This window comes from Scyliorhinus canicula, chromosome 13 (assembly GCF_902713615.1).
Source record: "Scyliorhinus canicula chromosome 13, sScyCan1.1, whole genome shotgun sequence".
Taxonomy (NCBI): Eukaryota; Metazoa; Chordata; class Chondrichthyes; order Carcharhiniformes; family Scyliorhinidae; genus Scyliorhinus; species Scyliorhinus canicula.
This window is the reverse complement of record NC_052158.1, coordinates 7,182,152-7,199,912: the sequence shown is the minus strand read 5'-3', so window position 1 is coordinate 7,199,912 and position 17,761 is coordinate 7,182,152. Positions and strand designations below refer to the sequence as shown.

General features: G+C 50.0%; 1 protein-coding gene across 6 annotated transcripts in view; it reads right to left on the bottom strand.

Annotated features, from left to right (window-relative positions):
* LOC119976299 (transmembrane protein 268) overlaps window positions 1-15,501 on the bottom strand; it is a 36,857-nt gene extending 21,356 nt beyond the window's left edge. The window contains exons 1-3 of one of the 6 annotated variants that reach the window (XM_038816738.1): window positions 15,426-15,501; window positions 14,061-14,142; window positions 81-146 (exon numbers count right to left, since the gene is read on the bottom strand). In XM_038816738.1, coding sequence (XP_038672666.1) covers window positions 81-93 — 13 coding nt within the window. In that variant the 5' untranslated portion in view covers window positions 94-146; window positions 14,061-14,142; window positions 15,426-15,501. Of the gene's footprint in view, window positions 1-80; window positions 147-8,302; window positions 8,519-14,060; window positions 14,143-15,425 lie in introns of those variants that run through there. The other 5 variants (XM_038816733.1, XM_038816736.1, XM_038816735.1 and 2 more) reach the window with 5 other exon arrangements.
* Window positions 15,502-17,761: the final 2,260 nt, after the last annotated feature.

Sequence of the window (17,761 nt, the reverse complement as noted above, 5' to 3'; positions counted from 1 at the left end):
CAGGCACATTACTAACTGGCCACCCACCACTACCAATGCATTTCTACAAAGCAAATTCTGGAGTTGATCAGAACACTTACAAGTCATCACCATTCCTCGTTGATGTTGTCACAGATCAATTTCACAGTCACCGGCCATATAGTTAGCTGCCAATTAAAAAAAAAATACACTAAATGAAAGAGTTTGAAAACACAAAGCATGTCACACAGTATGTACAGTCCATGAACAGGCCATTCAGCCCATCAGGTCCATGTTGGTGTATATGCTTCACGCAAGATTCCTCAAGTCCCTTGTCATCTGTCTCAATCAGTCTTTAACTTTCCGCTCTCTCTTATGTAAATTGTCATGTGAGAGTGCCTTTAAGAAACGGGTGTTTATTACTGCAGTGGTGTCAGAGTGTGGGTGGAGCTGGGCTGCCTGTCAGCTTTTATTTTCACTTTGAGAAAAGCTTGGGTGTGTCTGTGTTTTTTTGGTTTCGTTTTAATGTTGAATAGATAAGACTTTTATTGCGGACGAGCCCCCAATTTGTTATGGGCCAGGGTTTAGAGAGCCCCAAAGTGTATCATGGAGTTCACCTGACCCACAACGTTTACTAGATTGTGGTATGGGGAGCACACGGCCCACTCTGTAGGTGTGGTGCAGCAGACATCTAACAGTAATTTTTAAAGCAAAACAATGTTTATTCTATGAACTCAAGTGAACATCTTAGCAACCATCAATTCAAATACAACCCCCAAAGAATACAACATTAAGTAATCCTTAAACTTTCCTTTTAACATCCATGACATCAATAAAACCTTTTAACAGAAGCACAATAGGTTTAAATTCACTACTGAGAACAGTTATCACTCTGAATTCACCAAATGATCAAGAGATAGTCTTTACATGGCAGAGAGAACATTACACCTTTGGCTGGCTGCAGCTCCAAAACTGAAATGAAACCAAAGGAAACACAGACACACCCAAGCTTTTCTCAAAGTGAAACTAAAAGCTGACAGACAGCCCAGCTCCACCCACACTCTGACACCACTGCAGTAATAAACACCCGTTTCTTAAAGGCACTCTCACGTGACAAAATCTAGTTTTCACTTAAATGGAACCATCGCAACCACTCCACATTTTTACACCACTCAACATATATTCAAAAGGATACAGTGGGAGGCTGCAAAGTATTTTATTTCAATCTCTTGTTTCCACCCCCTCACTCCCACCTCACCAAACCATTTTGACAGCTCCCTCTTTTACTCCTCTCCAAAAGGCAAAGACTCCCTTTACTGGAGCCACAGCTTCATAAGATATCGGAGCAGAATTAGGCCATTCAGCCCATTGAGTCTGCTCTGTCATTCTATGGAATTTTGTCCTTCATTGCTAGAGGGATGGAGTTTAAGACTAGGGAGGTTATGTTGCAATTGTATAAGGTGTTAGTGCGGCCACACCTGGAGTATTGTGTTCAGTTTTGGTCTCCTTACTTGAGAAAGGACGTACTGGCGCTGGAGGGTGTGCAGAGGAGATTCACTAGGTTAATCCCAGAGCTGAAGGGGTTGGATTATGAGGAGAGGTTGAGTAGACTGCGACTGTACTCGTTGGAATTTAGAAGGATGAGGGGGGATCTTATAGAAACATTTAAAGTTATGAAGGGAATAGATAGGATAGATGCGGGCAGGTTGTTTCCACTGGCAGGTGACAGCAGAACTAGGGGGCATAGCTTCAAAATAAGGGGAAGTAGATTTAGGACTGAGTTTAGGAGGAACTTCTTCACCCAAAGGGTTGTGAATCTATGGAATTCCTTGCCCAGTGAAGCAGTTGAGGCTCCTTCATTACCTGTTTTTAAGGTAAAGATAGATAGTTTTTTGAAGAATAAAGGGATTAAGGGTTATGGTGTTCGGGCCGGAAAGTGGAGCTGAGTCCACAAAAGATCAGCCATGATCTCATTGAATGGCGAAGCAGGCTCGAGGGGCCAGATGGCCTACTCCTGCTCCGAGTTCTTATGTTCTTATGTTTTGTTCCTCATCTGCTACCTACAATGTTATAGACCAATAAATCAGCCAGAGCATCTCCTCCCTAGAGCACATGACCTAGGAATGAGAGTAGGCAATTTAGCCTCCCGAGCCTAACACCCTCAATCCCATTCTGGCTTCAACTCCACTGTCCTGCCCATTCCCCATAACGCTTCAACACATTAAAAATTTGTCTAACTCCTTGAATTTATTCACTGTCCCTGCATCCACCGCATTCTGGGGAAGCGAGTTTCACAGATTCACAACCCTTTGGGAGAAATAGTTTTTCCTCAAATCTCTTTTAAATTTGATACCTCTTATTCAAAGATTGTGACCTTTCATTTTTGACCCAAGGACCGAATCCTGTGGCACCTCACTAGTTACATCTTGCCATCCAGAAAAAGACCCATTTAGCCCGACTCTCTGTCTCCTGTCTGTCAGCCAGTCTTCTATCCAAGCTAATAAATTACCCTGAATCCCATCTGCTCTCACCTTGTCAATCAACCTTTTGTGTGGCACCTTATCAAATGCCTTTCACAAGTCCAGATATACCACATCTACAGTAGTATTATCCACTTTGCTTGTTACATCTTCGAAGAACTCTAGCAAATTAGTCAAACATGATTTGTCCTTCATAAAACCATGTTGACTCTGATGGATAGCGTTTTGACTTTCCAAACGTCCTGATATTATGTCGTTGATAATTGATTCTAACAATTTTCCAACAACAGATGTTAAACTAACTGGTCTATAATTTCCCTCATTCTGCCTCCCTCTCTTTTTGAATAAGGGTGTTACGTCAGCGTATTTCCAATTCACTGGAACCTTTCCCATGTCCATGGAATTTTGGAATATCATAACCAATGGATCCAATATCTCTGCTGCCACTTCCTTTAACACCCGAGGGTGTAGGCCACCGGGCCTTGGGGGCCTGTCTGCCCTCAATCCCAAGAGTTTGTTGAGTATCATTTCCGTATTGATGCTGACAGTTCCGAGTTCCACCCTTTCTGTTACCTCTGAATTGCCTGTTCCTATAGGAATGGTACTCGTGTCCGCCACCGTGAAAACTGAGGCCAAGTGTTCATTTAGCTTCTCTGCCATTTCTATGTTCCCCACTATTAATCACCAGTACCATCTTCCAAGTGGCCAACATTCACCTTAGTGACTCTCTTCCCCATTATATACCTGTAGAAGCTTTTGCTATCCTTTTTGATACTCTGTGCTAGTTTTTTTTTGTAATTTACCTGAGCTCTTTTTATTTTGTTGTAATAATTTAGAGTACCCAATTCATTTTCTTGTTTTTCCAATTAAGGGGCAATTTAGCGTGGCCAATCCACCTACTCTGCACATCTTTTGGGCTGTGGGGGCGAATCCCTGATTACATTTTTAAGTATCCCTTTGTTTTTGTTTGAAAGTTTCCCAATCTTCCAGTCTGCCACTGGCCTTTGTAATATAATTTAACTTAGGTTTTGTCTTTATGTCCTTGACGTCCTTGTTGAGCCACATATTTTAGTTGTGAGGAATTGAGTGGGGCAGGTTTAGCACAAGGCTAAATTGCTGGCTTTGAAAGCAGACCAAGGCAGGCCAGCAGCGCGGGTTCAATTCCTGCATCAGCTTCCCCGAATAGGCGCCGGAATGTGGCGACTAGGGGCTTCTCACAGTAACTTCATTTAAAGCCTACTTGTGACAATAAGCGATTTTCATTTCTGTAGTAATCCACAGGAGGCAGGAGTTCCATCACCACACCAATATTTATTTACAATAACGATATTACAGGAGCAGCTACAAACAGTGCTGCTAGTAGTCCAGTCAACTTAAGACTGCTCACAAAGCCTACACAGGTGATTATATGGACCCCCTCAATGAGCTATCATTGACGGAGCTCATACTCCAATTGGCCAACCAATAAAGCCAATTGGAGTTCTTTACAATTTCATTTCATTTCATCTCCTTAAACAACTGCCACTGCCCATCAGCTTTTAACCTTTCCCGCCCAGTCTGTACAGGCTAAATCTGACCTCAAGCCGATGTAATTTCCTTTGTTTAATTCCAGACCACTCGTGTGCGACTCCACTTTCTCGCCCCAAACTGAATCTTGAACCACACTATGGTCACTACTCCTTCGTGGGTCTATGAGGTTATTAATTAATCCCTCCTCATTACAAAATACCAAATCGAGAGTAGCCTCCTCCCTGTTTTGTTCCCCAACATACTGTTCCAGGAAACAAACTCCAATGCATTCAGTGAACTCTGCCTCCAGGCTACCCTTGACAATTTGATTCCTCCAGTTTATGTGCATATTAAAATCACCCATTATTATTGCTGTGCCTTTCTTGGAAGCCCCCAGTATTTCCTGGTTTATACTGTGCCCCACTATAGAACTACTGTTTGGGGACCTATAGGTTACTCCTACCAAGGACTTATTCGCTTTGTTATTTCTTATTTCTACCCAGACTGATTCCACATCTTGATCTCCAATGCTTATGTCATTTCTCATCACAGCGCTGATCCCTTGCCTCACCAGCAGGGCTACGCCACCTCCTTTCCCTTTCAGCCTATCTTTCCAAAATACTACGTGCTCTTCGATATTCAATTCCCAGACCTGGTCTCCCTGTAACCACGTTTCAGTAATCCCCACCAAGTCATAACCTTTTGTTTCTATTTGCGGCGTTAGCTCATAAGTTTGTTACGAATGCTTCTTGCATTTAGATACAAAGCTTTTCAATTTGTTATTGGGACTTGGGAAACATCAACAATGATGCCTTTTTTTTTAAACCCTTCTCGGGTGGCCCTGAAAAGGGTAGTGAGCTGCCATCTGGAAAACTGCTCTTTGCAATTAAGGGTTTTCCAGACCTCTTTATAAGTAATCCAGTGGTTATCATAATGGGCGAGCAACCCAGAAGTTCAGAGGCGCAATTCTCCGCACTCACGACGGTGCGGAGAATAGCGTGGCTCGTAAAATTTTACGGCCACGCTAGTCCGACGCCCTCCCGCTATTCTCCCCCCCCCCCCACGCCCGACTCCCGATACGAATCGCTGCCGTCGTTTTTTTACGGCCAGCAGCGATTCTCAGCTGTCCGATGGGCCGAGTTCCCAGCCCTTTACGGCTGTTTTTACGAACGGCAAACACACCTGGTCTGGCCGTTCGTAAAAACGGCCGTAAAGTCCCGATTTTTAAAACCATGGCACCGACTGGCACGGCAGTACCACGGCCGTGCCAAGGGTGCCATGGGCCCGCGATCGGTGGGCACCGATCGCGGGCAGCGGGTCCGATGCCCGCGCACTCTTTGTCCCTCCGCCGCCCCGCTGTATCACTTCGCGGGGCGGCTGAGGGGCATCCCGGCCCGCGCATGCGCGGGTTTCGCGCAAATGCGCAATGACGTCATCCGCGCATGCGCGGGTTGGAGTCTTCCAATCCACGCATGCGCGGCTAACGTCATATGACGCGTCAGCCGGCGCAAACTCTGGCAAGCGGGCTTAACGAAATTTGTTAAGCCCGTGATGCCGGAGTTTACGGCGGCGGCATGCTAGCCCCGACCGGGGACCAGAATCGGTTCCCGGTCGGGGAGGGGGGGGGGGGGGGGGGGGCTGGCGTCAAACCCGCCCGGATTTGACGCCAGCCTTACGATTTCTCCCCCTCTGGGAGAATCGCGCCCCAGATTTCAAATTCCACCATGAGGAGAGATGAAATTGAATTCAACACCACCAATCTCTTCACCTTGCTATTGGGAGCTTTGCCGTTAGCCATCTAGGCCACGAGTTCAAAAATTCCTCCTCACCTCCCACTACCCTTAACGAACTGTCCTCCAAATTCCTCCCCTCCACCACCCCCTCTCCAAAACTCTTTCCTCCTGAAGACACTCTGAACACCTGTTGGCCACCTTTCCCAATGTCGCCTTCTTTTGGGTCTCTGTCAACTCTTTGTCTGGCAGGCTCCCCTGAAGTACTTTGAGACATTGTAAAATATCCAATGCGCTATATAAATAGGAGTTGTTACCGAAAGCTGCCCGAGGGTCATAAAAAACAAACTGATTCACTAGCATCTCAGAATCTGGCATACACGTGGCCCCAGTCCCATGTCATCTAATTGGTCAGAGTATAAAAGGATGCATAATTTGGCACGATTTTACGGCCGCGCTGCGCCCAAAATGCATCTCGCCCTGGAGCAGCATGGACGATAGAAGCCGGAAGACCCTGCTCTCGGGATCTACCTGGCTTTCAACGCTTTGCGAGATCTAGCACGATCTCGCGAGATATTGCAATGTAAATCTCGCCTATTGTGGGCAGGATCACTTTTTTAGCAAATCTACATATTAAAGCAAGACAGCTAGTCTCACTCTAATGTGCAGATTCCCGAGTTACCCTTCGCCTCGGCGACCCTTCGCCTCGGAGACCTCGGGTGAGCACCATTCGGTACAGGTCCCCACACAAAGGGACCAAATGGAACAGCACTTGAGGGTCTTCCACAGGATTAGAGGCCCTCAGGTGGATGCCCTTTCGGCAGGGTGGCACCCTAGCACTGCTGGTGCCACCCTGACAGTGCCAGAGCCAGCCTGGCAGCATCACCTGGGTGCCAACCTGGTACTGCCCAGGTGGCACTGCCAGGTTAGCATTTTGAGATTGGTGGCGATTGGGCTGGGGGTGCCCTGCATGGGTGTTGGAGGTGCAGAGGGCCTGGGACACTCCCGGACTTTGTTCCCTTAGTTAAATCCCCCCCAATGACTTGTCTATGTTGCCAACACCCCAAGAACACTAGTCATTTGCCGTTTTAATGGTAACTTATATGGTCGGTGTGCAATTTTGCCTGATAACCTTTCGAACAAAGTACTTACTACTTTGAAGGCACTATGTAAATACAGTTCTTTTTTTGTTGTTGGTTAGATAGGCAAAGAGTTGTTGACATTATGAAAATGTCAGGGGGATAGGTTTAAATGAACATAACAATGCTTCAGTCGTGTTGAACTAAATTCTCATTACGTTGCTCCTCTCGCAGGCTTGTGTGCTAACAGCATTCTTTAATATATTGCATTCACAAAATTTGCTCTCATGTTCTTTAAAAATGAAGTTTCCTTTGAAATGAAATTGCACTTTTAGAACAAATGAGAAACATATGAAGATAGAACAATACAGGCAAACTCAACACAACACACCTCCCCTTCAAGAAACAAAACGAGAACATCTCGTGGCACAGTGGGTTAGCCAGGGACCCGGGTTCAATTCTGGCCTTGGGTCACGGTCTGTGTGGAGTTTGCACGTTCTCCCTGTGTCAGTGTGAGTTTCCTCTGGGTGCTCTGGTTTCTTCCCACAGTCCAAAGATGTGCAGATTAGATGGATTGGCCATGATAAAAGATTGCCCCTTAGTGTCACGGAGATGTGCAGGTTGGGAGGGGAAGGGGGGGGGGGGGGGTTTATGGGGTTCCGGAATAGGGATGGGGAGTGGGCCTAGGTAGGGTGCTCTTTCAGAGGGTTTGTGCAGACTTGATGGGCTGAATGGCCTCCTTCTGCACTGTAGAAATTGTATGATTCTATCCCTACGAGGGGAAAAACACAGGAAACAAAAAACTCAATGGAGACCCATGATCCATTACTTTCAATAATCTTGAGGGAGGTTTTACCAGTGATAAATGACAGCGGCTAAAAGTAATAATAACATAATTAATTTTGATGTTCAGCTTCATTGGTCCTCAACTGTAAAATCTAACCAGTGTACAATGATTACTATCTATAATGAGCCATTTGCTGTTGAAAATGTCGGTGCAACAGCAGCTATGAAACATGGGGTTGTTGTTTTAAATCTCATTTTGCCGAGTAGGATAAACAGCAGCATTGCGAGTAGACAGGTATTTATTGATAGGAACTTCAGAATGATTACACGTTCTGAAATCTCTTGACAAAGGCGATGTCAAGACAATTAGTCAACAGAACGACTTTTAAGTCTTTGTTTCTGCCACTGACAATTTTTCTAATTTGCTTCAGTCTACTCCACCATTGCTGTGAAAGAAACAGGCACAATAAAGCTTTTGGGATAAAGAGTAATCCCTCTCCCACGCAAACCTGCTCATGTCAGCCCGCTTCACTACCAGTCAGCATCATGGCCACAAAAGTGACTGAGTCAATCAGCAGCAAACTTCAAATGTAAAAACGGACATCCCATTTGCAGGAAGCGCTGTAACAGCTTGAAGTTAACAGCTTGAAGTTAACATCTCAGTAAACCTACACAAGCAAAAGTATAAGCAAGCCTGCAAATTACACAAGCAGGAAAGTAAAACTTGATGACACACCGCTTTTGGCTTTCAATCACCTACCGGTGTCTGATTTGTACTTTTGCCTTTGCTCAGGATTGCCACAAATGCGCGAGTGACGGTTTCTTTTGCCACAAGCAGTGGTCTCAAGTTTCTGCCACACACTCCCTGTTAACTTTTTCCAGGATGTTGTCGACAAACCTGCCTTCAGGGTCACTAATAGCCAAGGGCCGATGGGTGGTACAGATCTTATGACTTACAGGAAACCCGGCTGCTCAATCCTTTCAGCCTGACTGTGCTTTCGTTTGGCACTGATCTCTCTTGCAGTTCCCCTGACGCAGTACCAGCTTCTCCCCCCCCCCCCCTCCCCCCAGGGTTTCTAACTCTCCAGAGCGGACGTGGAGTCTGCTGATGCAGGCAATGCAGGCATGAAATAAAATCAACCATGCTCTGAAAGAATTGTGGATCTCTTTCGTTTTCTTTGAACATTTTTGTTTATTTGTTATAAAAGCATTGATGATGCGATAAAAAGACGGCTGTTTGACTGGACGAGGATGGAAGTTAAGAGGTGAAACCTCCAGGAATGCGTCTCACGGAGCTGCGACTGAACACATCGTCCCACACCAGATAATGGCCTTAACCTTGGGGAGGGTGGGTTACAACAATGGCTCACCGAACTGCCTCAGTATCAGGCTGGGTAAATTGCAGCCACACTTAATTCAGGGCAGTCACTTGGGTACGGTCTGTATGGCTTGCCATTTTTGGCAGAGCAACTAGGGGCAAACTTGCAAGAATGCAACCATCCGAAATAAATATAAATGTCAAAATCTGTTTCTTCAGATGAATTTTCCTGTGTTTATCCATTCTGTGCAAAACGGCACGTTTGCTGTGGACTCACAGACAGGCCTCTGCTTGTGAATCAGATCTTGAGTTGCGAGTACATTCCTGTTTCCCATTTGGACCAACGACAAAGTTTACCGCTAATTTAAATAAAGCAATGCCTCATTTTGTAAGTCAGGGAATGTGCGCTAACATTTGGACCTGAGAAGGCCATTTAGCCCCTCGAGTCTGCTCTGCCATAATAATAATAATCTTTATCGTCATAAGTAGGCTTACATTAACACTGCAATGAAGTTACTGTGAAAAGCCCCTAGTCGCCACATTCCGGCCCCTGTTCGGGTACACAGAGGGAGAATTCAGAATGTCCAATTCACCTAACAAGCACGACTTTCAGGATTTGTGGGAGGAAACCGGAGCACCCGGAGGAAACCCACGCAGACACAGGGAAAGCGTACTGACTTCACACTGACAGTGAACCGAAGCAGAGAATCGAACCTGGAACCGTGGTGCTGTGAAGCAACAGTGCTAACCAATGGCATCTGTCACCTAATATTATATACCCCACTCCTCTGCCTTTGCTCCAAGTCTTTTGATAGCCATGGCTAGGAAAAATAAATTTCAGATTTAAAATTCTTCATTGAGCAGGCATCGTCGACACTGTTGTGGGAGACAGTCCTATACTTTTGCTGTGAAAATGCATTTTCTGACATCTTCCCGGGTGGCTGCATCTGGTTCTAAGTCCGTGTTCTCTTGTTCTGGATTCTCACCAGTGAAAAAGATTTCCCTCCACCTAACCCCCATCAATTTTTTTCCCATTCCTAAAACTCGCACTGGAGAGGAGGGAGCACGGAACCTAGGCTGACATCTCCTGTACAATAATAAGGGAGCGCGCAGCACCCGCAGCAGCTGCCTTTTCTCAGGGGAGATGGAACCGGAGGTGGGGGGCAGGTCCCAATGTTAAAACATTGCTGCCTGTGGAATCTTACTGTGCATAAATGAGGCTGCTGCCTTTCCTCTGCTACAACAGCAGCAAAATTCCTTTTTTAAAAGCCACTTCACTAGTTGCTTTGTCATATCCTGAGGGGTTTGTAAAAGGCTCTGCAGAAATGCACGTCTTCCCTTCCCTTTGATTTGATCAATTTTAGTTACTTCTCTGACCCGCAGCAGTCATTCAAAAAGTGGAAGTCAGTGCTTGGAGTTAATCACACTGAAAGAATAATCCAATCGCACTCCAGAGAGTAACGATAGCTTAGAATAGATTTAGAGAAGTGGTCCATTCAAAGGCTGCACACCACAGTAAACTACTTGTTTCTGTATTGTTCTTCCCATTGGATCACAGTTCAAGCTGAACAATGCAACGTTGTTGCCTAGTTATTATTGCTCACCCTGTGGGGTCACCTGTATTAAAGGCAGCTGCTTGAGCCAAAACCCTACAAATTGCGACGCCAATGACAAGCTTTGTTCTGTTCTCCAGTAAAATGTCACTGCCACAATGGGTCGCTGATTACAATTTTTTAAAAAATAAACAAACATGTCTGGTCTTTTTTTTTAAAAAAGACAATACGCCAACAGAGTCGGGGAGGCTTTTCAGCACTTGCACAGCACAGCTACTTAGTTGCAGATTTGGTCACAACAGGAGGACTGGGAAATGCCACCATTGCAATTTACAACACTAACACACAACTGAAAAAGAAAGTGTGACCCACAAATGATTGCACCATTTGGCCCATCGTGTTCCCTGCCACCTCTCTGCGAGTGAAATCCGCCCTGCTGTCACCCCCAAAGCCCTGCAAATTATTTTATCTTCTAATGCCCAATCCTTTTTTGAGAGCCTGGATTGAATGTGCCTCCGCTGCACTCTCACACATCGTAGTCCAGATGCTAGCCGCTTGATGCTTAGCAAAGCTTTTCCTCATGTCACTATTAATTCTTTTACCAATCACCTTAAATCAGTGCCCTCTGGTTCTCCATCCTTCTGTCAATTGTGACAACAAATGATTGGGAAGATGAAAGCAGAATTAAATTATTATTATTATTCGATTATTGTCAGGGGGATGCAAAACAGTCAAAGTTGCATTTGTTATCCCTGGTGCCTCATGCTTGATTCTTAGTTCTACTGAAGTTCATGGGCGCGATTCAACTAAATGGGAACAAAGTTCCATAGCAAGTGCTTTTGGCTGCGTGTTTCCCGGCACTCGCAGCACTGAGTAACACATGGCTATCCAATGCCACTCGCATTAAATAAGGGGCCTCACCAAGGAGCTTCGCCCACTGGAATTCCTCAGTCTAGCGAGAGTGGCGTCCCGGTCTCCGAGGCCCCAACGCAATCCCCGTCCCCTCCCAACCCAACGCACCATGGAAGGGTCCCCAGCCTCTCCCCCGTAACCTCCAATACTCACGCAGAGCATCCCCGGCCCGATCGCCAGTACCTTGGCAGTGCCAACCTGGCACTCAAATGGCACTGCCAGTGTGCCAGGCTGGCGCTGCCAGGGTGCCCAGGTGGCACCAGCAGTGTCAGTGTCCACCCTGCCCAAAGGGCACACACGTGGGGACCTCCGATCAACTGGGAGACCTCGAGCGCCGTTCCGTCTGTTCCGTTTGTAGAGACCAGTACCGAACGGCCTCGCCCAAGGTCCGTGAGTCGAAGGGGATAGATCCCATCGCCTCGGGTATCTGCACATTAAAGGGAGACTAGCTGTCTCGCTTTAGTATGCAAATTTACTAAACAGTGATCCCACCCACAATGGGTGGGATTTACATTGCAACGTCTCGTGAGATCACGTTAGATCTCCTAGCTTCTATCTGCCAAGCTGCGCTGTGGTGAGCTGCTTTTCGGGTGCAGCATAGCCACTGGATCGCACCCCATGGAATCGGATACGGGGTGAATTGCTGGAGTGCCCATCCAATGTTCAATTTCACAGTGCTCTACATAGAAATTTCAAGAACATATATAGAGGGCTTTCCCCTGGGAGAGTCCAGGACCAGAGCGCATCATCTCAGGGTGAAGGGGCATCCATTTAAGACAGAGATGAGGAGGAATTTCTTCTCTCAGAAGGTTGTGAGTCTGTGGAATTCTTTACTGCAGAGAGCTGTAGAGGCCGGGTTGTTCGGTTTTTAAACAAGGGAATTAAGGGTTATGGGGATAAGGCGTAAAGTGAAGTTGAGGATTATCATATCAGATCAGCAATGAACTCACTGAATGGCGGAGCAGACTCAATGGGCCAAATGGTCGACTTCTACTCCAATGTCTTATGGTTAATATATGAATTAGTTGTTAATATATGAATTAGGAGTAGGGACCTTGAGCCTGCTCGAACACTCAACAAGATGGCGGATTTGTGGCCTCTACTCCATTCCTGCCTATACACCACGAACCATTGATCCCTTGTATGTCAAGAATCTATCTATCCCTGCCTCAGAAACATTCACTGACCCTGCCTCCACCAGACGCTGGGGAAGAGAATCCCAAAGACTCAGGATCCCTAAAGAAACAAATTCTAATCTCTGTTTTAAATGGGAGAACCCTTATTCTTACAACTGTGTCCCTGCCTCTCCCACAAGGGGAAAAATCCTTCCAGCATCCACCTTGTCAAATCCTCTCGGAATCGTATGTGTTTCAATAAGATCACCTCTCAATCTTCAAAGCTCCAATGAATATAGGCCCAACCTGTCTTCTTCATAAGATCACCCTCCCAGCCCAGATCACTTGAGTGAACTTTCTCTGAACAGTTTCAAACGTATTTATACCCTTTCTTAAAAAAAGGAGTCCAAAACTGTACACAGTACTCGAGATGTGGTCTTATCAATGCCCTGCGCAACATCCCGGGTGGGATTCGCCATCCTGCCACACCCATTTCCTGATGTGGGCGCATCCGCCGGCAGCGGGATCCTCCGTCCTGCCAGCCGGCCAATGGACTTTCCCATTGTGGGCATCCCAACACCACTGGGAAATCTGCGGCCATGAGTGCACTGCCGGCGAAACAGAGGATCCCGCTGACGGAGAATCCCGCCCCCTACTTTTATATCCATTCCCTTTGTAATAAAAATGTTCCATTTCTGTTCCTAATCACGTGATGTACCTGCACACTAACTTTTCCTGATGCATGTACCAGTAGACTGTCCCCTCCCTGCAACTCAGAGTTCTGCCGTGTTTCTCCAGTTCTGCTGCTTTTTTTTTTACTCCTCCTGCCAAACTGGACAAGTTCACGTTTTCCCAAATGATACTCCAGCTGCCAAATTTGTGCCCACTGATTGAACTTATCTATGTTCCTTTGCAGACTCGACATGTCCTCTTCACAACTTGCTTTCATACCCATCTTTGTGTCATCAAATTGAGCAACCTTCATCAAAGTCACTGATATAAATTGTAAATAGTTGAGATGCCAGCACTCCACTCGTCACATCTTGCCAACCCAAAAAGGGTCCACTTATCCCTATTTACTGCTTCCTGTTAGCTAATTGATCCTCTATCCATGCTAATATGTTACTCCATACACTATGTTCTGTTATTTTATGTACTAATCTTTGATGTGGCACCTCTTTTTGGAAATCTAGATACAGCACATCCATAGGTTCCCCTTTATCCAAGTTGCTGGAAGGAGCTTTGGGTAGTTTGAAGAATGTGAAAGGTCCAATATTGGGAGGGGATATGAGATTAATTGGACACTTATTTTAAGGAATCAGCATCGGAATAATGGATCAAATGGTCGCCTTCTGTGGTGTATCATCCTAGTTACATTTTGTACATTCTCATCTCTCAATCCCAGAGTCCAAAAGATAAGTTAGCAACACTGCTAGTCTATGTACTTTAATGTACTGGGGAGATGGCACACAGCTCATTGTTGTTGTTGAAATACCTAACTAACCAAGTCTTGGACTGAATGTGTACTAAAGTGCAATAAAGAACACTATGACCAATGCTATGGCGGGATAGTAACCACGATTAACCAGTCACATCTGGAAAAATTTACTTTACACTTACATACAGTCGAACAACTTTATTCTTTTCCAAACTGCATCTTTCAGTGAATTCACCATTGAGCCATATGCTTGGGCCTGGTCACCTGCAGGGAACACAGAATCAGAGTCATAGAGCACCGAAATGGGTCGTTTGACCCGTATTGCCTGTGCTAGCTCTTTTAAGAGCTATCCAATTGCCTCTGGGCTTCTCCCATAGCTCTTTTTTTCATGAATGTATCCAATTCTCTTCTAAAAGTTATTGTGTTACCATAATCCCCCTACGTACTGAGATCTATATTCTTCTGAGACATGAACAATCTACAGAAGACACCTCACCACACTGGGAAAGTACCACTAGCAATGCCTCCTTTACATCCGATGTCAGGGAATACAATCCAAAAGCAGTGTCCTCTCCCAGGTCAACATGCCAAGCATTGAGGCGCTAATTACTCAAAACAACTAAGTTGGGGAGGACCTCACGCCAGACTCCCTAATCTACTGCTTGAAACACGGCCATTCTTCGAGGTCGTACACCCCCCTGACTCTAGCTGTTGACCAACCAAAATGGAGCTTCATAATTCAGGAAGGCACCGAGCACAAAGAGAGACTTTGTCAGCAACAGGCAGGGACAAACATGTCAGAGCGAGCGCACAAACATCCCAACAACTTATCTACTGGACCTGCCAAGCACCACCTGCCTAGTGTGAGGCAGAGCCCTGGATTCACACATTGGCCATCTGGGAACCCATCAGGCCAGCGTGGAAGCAAGCCACCTATCTTGCCCGAGGGACTGCCTGCGAAGAGAAGAAGGGGAGGCAGGGAGAGGAGCCGCCTTTCAAAGTAGAGAATAAAGGGAATATAACCCCCCCCCCCCCCCCCAATCCATCTCTTGTGCAAGAATTAAACTTTTCCTAATGATGTTGGTTTGAGGTTATGGTCTCCTTGCTGCTGTTTGCAGGATCTTCCTTGGTGCAAACTGGTTCCCAACACTGGATGTAAAGTGGTCTGGGAGCCCAGGAGGTCCATGTCAGGTATTGTATGAAGGCAGCTTCTTTGTGACAGGAGAGGACATCTCATTGCTGTGACCCTGGACCAGCTGGTTTGTGAGAAGCTCCACCAGCACCAGCCTGGTGCCCAGGAGAGGACATCTCATTGCTGTGACCCTGGACCAGCTGGTTTGTGAGAAGCTCCATCAGCACCAGCCTGGTGCCCAGGAGAGGACATCTCATTGCTGTGACCCTGGACCATCTGGTTTGTGAGAAGCTCCATCAGCACCAGCCTGGTGCCCAGGACGTGCAGATAACGGTTCTCAGCTGCACCATCCACCCCAGAGGATGTCCACTTCCCCCCCCCCCATCGGCAGATCCCACCTCAGGTCAACACTTACCCCCATTTCACGACATCATTTGCTGCAGTTTTGATTCCAGTCTCCCCGTTCCCTCCAATCGGGCCCTCCCCAGCAGCGCCCGCCTCCCTTCTGCCGCGCGCCATTGGTCCGCCTCCCGCTCTGACCCCGCCCCCCTTCCAGGAGAAGGCCGATTGACGGGCCGTCCCCGCATCCCATTGGCCAGTCCTCATGTCAATCGGTTTGTTTGGGAGGCGGGGCTGCAGGAGGAGGGGGAGGTGGTGGGGAGGGTGACGCGGATTTGACAAGGGGCCGTGAGTGGGCGGGACACAGATAGCGTGACGGACAGCTCGTTTCGATGTCCAATTGGCCGAGAAGGCCGTTGGTCCAGGAGGGAGGGAGGGAGTGAGAGGGGGCGGGGCTTGGGTCCGGAGCAGGCTCAGAGGGACAGTGCGCGCAAGAGCGGATTTGCAGAGAGGGCGGGACAACCAGGCGCGCGCGCGCTCGAGCGGGTGACTGACAGCTGGTCTCGGGCAATCCGATTAGCCGAGGCAGCTGTCGGTCAAGGTGGGAAAGGCGGGGCAGCTGGTCGCAATTAACGGTTTTCGCTCGAGCCTGGAGCAGCCTGGGGAGGTGCCAGAGAGCGGGAGGGGCCAGAGGGGGGAGGGGCCAAAGAGGGGGGAGGGGCAGAGGGGGAAAGGAGGGGAGTGGGGGGATGAGGGGGAGGGGAGTGGGGGGATGAGGGGGAGGGGAGTGGGGGGATGAGGGGGAGGGGAGTGGGGGGATGAGGGGGAGGGGAGTGGGGGGATGAGGGGGGGGAGTGGGGGGATGAGGGGGGGGGAGTGGGGGGATGAGGGGGGGGAGTGGGGGGATGAGGGGGGGGAGTGGGGGGGTGGGGGGGGAGTGGGGGGTGGGGGGGGGAGGGGGGGGGTGGGGGGGGGGAGGGGGGGAGTGGGGGGGGAGGGGGGGGGAGGGGGGGAGTGGGGGGGATGAGGGGGGGAGTGGGGGGGATGAGGGGGGGGAGTGGGGGGGATGAGGGGGGGAGTGGGGGGGATGAGGGGGGGGAGTGGGGGGGATGAGGGGGGGGAGTGGGGGGGATGAGGGGGGGGGGAGTGGGGGGAATGAGGGGGGGGGGAGTGGGGGGATGAGCGGGGGGGGGAGTGGGGGGGATGAGCGGGGGGGGAGTGGGGGGATGAGCGGGGGGGGGAGTGGGGGGATGAGCGGGGGGGGGGGAGTGGGGGGATGAGCGGGGGGGGGAGTGGGGGGATGAGCGGGGGGGGAGTGGGGGATGAGCGGGGGGGGAGTGGGGGATGAGCGGGGGGGAGTGGGGGGATGAGCGGGGGGATGAGGGGGGTGAGTGGGGGGGTGAGTGGGGGGGATGAGCGGGGGGGAGCGGGAGGGAGTGGGGGGATGAGTGGGGGGATGAGGGGGGATGAGCAGGGGGGGGAGTGGGGGGACGAGCGGGGGGGGAGTGGGGGGATGAGCGGGGGGGGAGTGGGGGGATGAGCGGGGGGGAGCGGGGAGGGAGTGGGGGGATGAGGTGGGGGGATGAGCAGGGGGGGAGTGGGGGGGAGTGGGGGGATGAGCGGGGGGGGGAGTGGGGGGATGAGCGGGGGGGGAGTGGGGGGATGAGCGGGGGGGATGAGCGGGGGGGGAGTGGGGGGATGAGCGGGGGGGGGAGTGGGGGGATGAGGGGGGGATGACCGGGGGGGGGAGTGGGGGATGAGCGGGGGGGGAGTGGGGGGATGAGCGGGGGGATGAGGGGGGTGAGTGGGGGGGGGAGCGGGAGGGAGTGGGGGGATGAGGGGGGATGAGCAGGGGGGGGAGTGGGGGGACGAGCGGGGGGGAGTGTGGGGGATGAGCGGGGGGGGAGTGGGGGGATGAGCGGGGGGGGGAGCGGGAGGGAGTGGGGGGATGAGTGGGGGGATGAGGGGGGATGAGCAGGGGGGGGGAGTGGGGGGACGAGTGGGGGGATGAGCGGGGGGGGAGTGGGGGACGAGCGGGGGGGGGGAGTGGGGGGATGAGCGGGGGGGAGTGGGGGGATGAGGGGGGGAAGTGGGGGGATGAGGGGGGTGAGTGGGGGGGATGAGCGGGGGGGGAGTGGGGGGATGAGCGGGGGGGGAGTGGGAGGGATGAGCGGGGGGGGGAGTGGGAGGGATGAGCGGGGGGGGGAGTGGGAGGGATGAGCGGGGGGGGGGAGTGGGAGGGATGAGCGGGGGGGGGAGTGGGGGGATGAGGGGGGGGAGTGGGGGGGATGAGGGGGGGAGTGGGGGGATGAGCGGGGGGGGGAGTGGGGGGATGAGCGGGGGGGGAGTGGGGGGATGAGCGGGGGGGGAGTGGGGGGATGAGGGGGGGGAGTGGGGGGAGTGAGGGCGGTG